Source organism: Alligator sinensis, unplaced genomic scaffold (assembly GCF_000455745.1).
Source record: "Alligator sinensis unplaced genomic scaffold, ASM45574v1 scaffold707_1, whole genome shotgun sequence".
In the NCBI taxonomy this organism is placed as follows: Eukaryota; Metazoa; Chordata; order Crocodylia; family Alligatoridae; genus Alligator; species Alligator sinensis.
In genome coordinates this window covers 2,025,655-2,032,068 of record NW_005842065.1, presented here as the reverse complement: position 1 = coordinate 2,032,068, position 6,414 = coordinate 2,025,655, and the positions used below count along the sequence as shown (strand labels likewise).

The 6,414-nt window shown below is 61.1% G+C and overlaps 1 protein-coding gene across 7 annotated transcripts in view; it reads right to left on the bottom strand.

Annotated features, from left to right (window-relative positions):
* Positions 1 to 6,414, bottom strand: part of TYK2 (tyrosine kinase 2) — a 20,837-nt gene that overhangs the window by 7,036 nt on the left and 7,387 nt on the right. For 5 of the 7 annotated variants that reach the window (XM_025203799.1, XM_025203800.1, XM_006023444.2 and 2 more), the window contains 11 exons: positions 6,230 to 6,353; positions 5,484 to 5,628; positions 4,969 to 5,132; positions 3,483 to 3,861; positions 2,904 to 3,098; positions 2,095 to 2,252; positions 1,824 to 1,947; positions 899 to 1,091; positions 665 to 771; positions 221 to 397; positions 27 to 114 (listed from right to left, as the gene is read on the bottom strand). In XM_025203799.1, coding sequence (XP_025059584.1) covers positions 27 to 114; positions 221 to 397; positions 665 to 771; positions 899 to 1,091; positions 1,824 to 1,947; positions 2,095 to 2,252; positions 2,904 to 3,098; positions 3,483 to 3,861; positions 4,969 to 5,132; positions 5,484 to 5,628; positions 6,230 to 6,353 — 1,854 coding nt within the window. The remainder of the gene's footprint in view (positions 1 to 26; positions 115 to 220; positions 398 to 664; positions 772 to 898; positions 1,092 to 1,823; positions 1,948 to 2,094; positions 2,253 to 2,903; positions 3,099 to 3,482; positions 3,862 to 4,968; positions 5,133 to 5,483; positions 5,629 to 6,229; positions 6,354 to 6,414) is intronic. The other 2 variants (XM_014519870.2, XM_025203802.1) reach the window with 1 other exon arrangement.

Below are 6,414 nucleotides of genomic sequence, written 5' to 3'. Positions count from 1 at the left end.
GCGGCGGCATCTACACAGATACTCACTCTCAGAGCCCCGCACACAGACACCGTGCACGAAGGCCAGGTGCACATGTGAGACCTGGCTCATGAGGCTGGCCGTCTCGAAGAATGCCTGCAGGCACAGGACAGAGATCAGGACAGGATCCACAGGGAGAGAGGCACCCCCCTGCTGCCTCCCTGCCACCCCATACCCCACCCTGTGCCCTATGCTTGCTCACCAGTGCAATGTCCCTGTGGCTTGGGTCCAGCATCTTGAGCACCACACGCAGCTCCTGCCCATTGTTATTCGGCTCAGGGGGGAAGGGCTCAGCCTCGTCATTGGCTCCCACGCCCCCGCACACGTGCAGCAGCCCCTCATAGATGTTGGTGCGTGTGCCCTGCCCCAGATGCGCCCTCTGTGGGAGATGCCTGTGAGTGCCAGGCTGGACATGGCCCCCCTCCCCTTCACCGACATTCTGCAGTAGAGCCTCACCCAATGGCTATAGGTGCCCTTCAGGTGCCTCCCTCCCAGCCCAGGCCGTGTCTCCCAGCTCCCTCAGCCTCTTCCACTGAGAGGCCAATCTGCATCCCACAGAAACACATGCCCCCACCTATGCTGTCTGGACTCCCCGCAAACCCTGCAGCCACCTACCAGGTGGAGGTGAGAAGGGGCATCCACCCACCTGGGTGATCTCATCCTTGCGGATCTGGTGGAAGCGCAGCTGGGTCAAGTTCAGCATGGGCTTGGCACCGGCCTTCACCTTCCGTGTGATGATCAGGTCTGAAATCTCTGTAGGTGAGAGAGTGCCCCTCAGCCTTGTGACTCTGTATCTTCCCCCGCCCATGTCAGTGAGAAGCCCAGGGGCAGAGATCAGGCCGCATCCCCAGTGCCCACCCCATGGCCTCCTGACTCCTACCTCCCGGCTTGGGTGGGCAGCAACGGCACACGGTGAAGTTCTCATTGCCCGACTTGAGGGTGCAACCCTTGAGTGTGTCCAAGAGCTGGCGCACAGAGAGGAAAGCCCGGTCCCAGCCCTCCAACACAAAGGTGTCGCCCTTCTGCTGGATCCGGAACTGCCTGTGCTGCAAGGAGGCCTGTGTCCCAGAGCCCTGGAATAGGCAGATGGGGGCAGGGCCAGGCATCAAGGGCTGAGTCAAAACCCCACCAGGTGGTAGGAGGTAGCGTTGAACCTCAGTTGCCTTGCCTGGGCAGCCACAGCTGAGCTGGCAGCCGTGAGCACCAGGGTACCCAGCTGGAAAGCAAGCAGACCCCCTACCCCCCGCAGCTCCCTCCCAAAGGGAACAGGGGGGCAACCACCAGCTGTACACGGCTCAGTCCTAAGGAGATCGGCCCTCCCCATGCAGCCAGCAGCTCAGGGGCGTGAACCTCAGCCCCAAGGATGCCTGGCTCCCAGCTGACCCACCACATGAAGCCCAGAGGCTTGTCCCAGGGGCTCACAGCAGCTGCTGGCTGGGATATGCAGCCTGAAGGTGAGCCTGAGAACTACAGGACAAAGTTTCTAGTCCCCAGTACATGGCAGGCTCAGGCCGAGGCCAGATGAGGGAGAGCCAAGTTCTAGAGACTAGCAGCAACCACAGCATGACAGCTCAGGGTAACACCCCTCAGTACCCTGCTACAGGGCTGAGCTTGGCTTTGCAGAAGACAGAGCCCAGGGAGCTGGGACCAGCATAACTCTCCCTACCTCCACTTCCTGTGCTAGCACCAGGCCCATATTCCGGTCACCTAGAGGCCCCACAACCCATGGTCAGCCTGGGCCAGGGTGAGGCAGCCGAACCAGCAGCTGGGGCAGAGACCCCACACCTGGGAATCCCTGGTCTCACCTGGGGGCAGCTCCTTTTAGCCACCAACAGGATCATTCTGTCGAAGTCCATGACACTCCAGCGCAGCACATACAGCCCATCCTCCAGTGGCTCCTGCCGCAGCTTGGCCAGCACGAACTCCTCCCTGGGGCACAGAAAAAGAGCAAGGGAGATGCGTCTCACAGGCCCTGGCGGCTGCTCTAGCTCCAGCACCACATGGGGCTCTGGGCCATGCCTGTTCCTGGCCCCGGCACTCACCCCCTGCCCCTGCTAGCAGGAAGCAGCCACTTACTGCATGGGGCCATGGATGCCATGGAGGATGCTCATGACTAGGCGAGGGGGGGCCACCTCATGGCAGAGATAGTGGCTGGCATCAGCTGTGAGCCGGAAGTAGCCATCCACCAGTGACACCAGGGACAGGGCGACCTCAGGTGATGGCAGCACCAGCTCCTAGGGGGATGTGTGGGGGGGACAGGGGTGTTGGCTGGCAGGAGTGCTCAGGTCTGAGGGCCCTGCCAAGTTACAGCCATTGCATGGGGCTGGGTCCCCTGGCAGCAACTCCCACAGTCCCCCACGAGGGTCAGATAGAGATAGAGCTGTGGCAGAGCCAGGGCACTGCGAGCTTGGAATCTACCCTGTGCACACTGCATGCACCCAGCATCACATAAAAACATGCATATACAAATGTCCACAGCAGCCACAGCTGTGACTGCATCTTGCTGCTCCTCCATTCTGGGGTAACCGATGCAGAAGGAACTGACTGCCCTGGGGGTGCTGGGTGGAGCTGGGAGAGAACCAGGTGTCTGGGCTCCCAACCCTCTTGGTTCTCACTCCCAGCCCCCACCCCCCTCCCACAGCAAGGACAGAACCCAGGTATCTGGGCTCTCAGACCTCTCAGCTCTTACCCACCAGTCCCCAAAACCCTGCCCAGAACAGGGAGGGAACCCAGGTGTCCAGGGTCCAGCCTCCCACCAGACCCCACTCCCCTCTCCCATGAAAGGGATAGAACCCAGGCATCTCGGCTCTTGGTGGCCAGCCCCACCACTCCTCCCCTGGCAGAATATGAAGAGTAAATTAGGGGCATTGGGGACCGGCACCCACTAGGCACTGGTTGTCCTGGCGGTGGATGCCAACACAGGCACCGGTGAGGACGACGTGTGTGATCTCCTGGAAGTCGCAGAACTGCACCCACTTGGGCTTGTTGTGCTCAGCCAGGGTAGGGGGTTCCCGGGAACCTGGCTCCTTGCTCCTGCCCTTCCGCCCAAAGTAGCCCCGGTGTGGGGGACTCTCTGTCACCTGAGGGGCCAGAACGTGGCTGGGTCACCATCATGGCCCCCCACATTGGGTCCTGCCCTCCCCTCCGTCTTACAGCTCCTAGATGTCTCCTTCTCGCAGGGGGCTAGGCTATATTGTCTGCAGGCCTGGGAAAGCAGGAGGGCCCAGGGGAGGTGGGAGGGACACACCCATGGTTCACACCAGCAGTGAAGCTCCATAGGCCGCACCAAGGACCCTTCTGCAGCCAGGGGTGGAAGGGAGAGGGCTGGGGTCCCCACACACTACCTCTCTGTGTCCCCCTGCCTGGGGAACCCTGCCCTGTTCCAAGTGAACATCGGCGCTAGCTTGAGGCAGGGCTGAGAGAGGCAGGTGTCTGTGGGGGGACTAGCATGGGGTGGCACCTACCTCAACAGGCACAGGCCGCCACCGGATGCCATCAGCGCCAGTGACGAGGACCTCGTGGGTGGGCAAGCAGTCACCATGTGGGGGGGCATCCACAGGCATGGGGGGCTCCCCATTGACATATAGTGGGGTCCGGTCATCCTCACGGGAAGTGTCGAGGGCAAGAACAGGATAAAGCTCGGCACCAAAGCGGGGCGCCAGGCTCTCCAATGTAGCCAAATATTTGTACATGACACCCTGCTCTGTCAGCCGTCCAGCACCCACTGTGTGCCGCTGGAAATGCTGCACGAACCTCCGGAAGACGCTGCGCAGCCGCAGGCGGGTCAAGGAGCTGCTCTGCTGGATCTGCCGGCGGAAGGACCACGGGATGCAGTCCTTGAAGCTGTTGGGGAGGGGGCAAAGCCTGTGAGTATGGCCATCAGGCCATGGCCTTGAACCTAGGACCTTGGCCTATCTGGAAGCACTGCTACCTGTCCTGGTCTACCACCTCTTCAGCAGTTCACTGGGCAGATGAGGGGCCAGCTGACCCTTCACACCTTTCAAAAGAAACCCCCGAGCTAGAAGAGGAAGTATCTGGGCAGCAAGGCTCAACCTGGTATAAAGGCTGCTGCACCCTCTTTGTGCTGCTCCTGGTTCCAACGGATTCTCTAGCTACCTGGCCTCACTTGCTCATGGGCCCCAAGTCTGGCCTGACCCTCCAGTTCCCTGACTCAATGGACTTGATCTTCTGGCAACTTGACCTGGCTGCCTCCTGACGCCACGCTCAGTCCAACCCTTTGGGGTTGCTGACTTGGTTCCCCAGACAGATCTTCTCTACACAGACTCTGCATATTCCCCTCAGGTCCTGGCTGCTTCTCCTGACCCTGGGTGACCCCCAGGCCGGGCTGCCCATGGCCTGGCACCACAGCAGCTCCAGCAACACCATGTACGACAGGGAGGACCACGGCCATGGCAGAGGGGGTGCAGGGTGGGACAGCTCAGGCCAGACACCTGCTGCAGCCATGGCTCTAACTCACCAGCCCCTACACTGTGCCTAGGGTGGGCCTGGGCTCCGTGACCAGCAGCTGGAACCCCTCCCCTCCCCTCCCCTCCGTTATGCATCACTATGGGAAAGCAACGTGAGGTTCACGTAGCAGCAGGACTGAGCATAGAACCCAGGAGACCAGGCTCCCACCCCACCCCAACCCTGTGCTTCCCCCCAGACAGGGAGTGAGTTGGGCAGCCTGGCTTGTGTGCATGTGTGCTCTAACCCCTAGGCAATCCCCTGGTCAGGCGGGGACTCTGACACTGAGCTGGACTGCACTGAGATCTGCTGCCCCACCCTTCCAGGTGGCTGATCCCAGCGCAGAGCCCATGCAGAGGGAGCACAGAAGACATGGCCATGATCAGGCCCATGCAGGCTCCACCTCAGAGGCAGCTACAGACTCTAGCCATGGGGTGGAGGGGAGGTAGGAGGAGAAGGAAGAAAGGCTGGGCCCCAGGCACTGACCTGCACTTCTTGGCTGCCTCCTCAAGGGAGAGGCCACGGCGGAGGGCAAGGTGGGAGAGGTGCAGCACAGCCATGCCCAGGCTCTCGTTCTTGAAACGATGAAGGTCCTGCTCAGTTGCCAGGTCCTGCAGCGATGCTACATCATTCACGAATTCGAACTTCCCCTGCCAGGGGCCATGCAATCATAATCAGGTGGACTTGCTTCCCCCACCCATACTGAGGCCTTCCTCACAGGGGAATGGGAGTGCCTGCAAGGACCAAGTCCTGGCCTCCTGCTAGTGTGAGGCAAGGGGGGCAGATACAGGTGTGCTGGCTCCTAGGGCCCAGCCTGACCTGTTGGAAGCCTGAGCCCTGGGAGCAGGGGCTGCTGGCACATACTGTGGGAGAGGGGCAGGAGCTGGGAGCAGGGTGACAGCCTCATCTATGGAAAGCAACAGCCACATCCAAAGGCCAAACCCCCCCAGCTTGAACCCTTTGGGGCCTGTAGCCCTGGCCCAAACCCCTCCTGGCCCCACCTGCTCAAAGAGGTACTCAAAGGAGGCACGGTCCAGCAGCGCACTACCAGGCGAGCGCTCATCAGGGCCATTGCTGTGGCGCGGAGCACTGCGATACACAGCTGGCTCCTTCTCGCTCAGTCCATGCCAGTTGCGAAAGTAGAACCTACCAACAGAGGATAGTGGGGTGGTGTGAGGTATAGATGCTGTAGGGCCCTGGCAGGCTAGTGCCAGTGCCGGAACTCACCCTAACTATATTGCTCGCCCCAGATACCCAGCAAGGGAGAGAAGCTATAGCTGCAGCAAGCTCTGATCTCCCGCTGTGCTTAGGGCCTGAGACTCCAACCAGCTGTGCTCCTGTACCCCAGAGGGCACATGGCAAGAAGCATGGGCCCCTCCACCCACAGGCAGCTGTAGCTGGGTCTGGGGAAGCCAGGGGGGCTGGTGACAGCCCTCATGCCTCTCTCCTACTGCCACAAGCAGCTCTTCATGGAGGTGTTCACAGGGCAGCTGTAACAGGCTGAGCTTGGCAGTGCCTGCATTCCAGAGGGGAGGCTCTGAGCCAGGGCTGGCAACTCCTTCCTCATCCCCATGGTGCACAGTGTACCCCTGTGGGTCTTGACTAACAGCAATGCACATTGTGCTGCAGTTGTCCCCAGCCCTTCTGAGTCCCTCCCTGCTCTGCTTTGGGGCCTCGGCCTGGGCAGCTCAGACACCATACCAGATTTGCCCAAGGTCCCTGCTGCTGCCCCAACCCCCCTGCCCACCTCATGCGGAAGAGCAGGCTGAGGCTGGTGTCCTTGCTGATCTCAAAAATGTGGTTGGGTGGGAACCAGAGCCGGGCCTGGGGGTCATAGAGTGCAAAGAGGCTGTAGCACAGTGGTGTGATGCCTGTGGGAGTGAGACAGCGCCGTCAGCCATCCCCACGGACCACCACTCCTCATATCCCCCC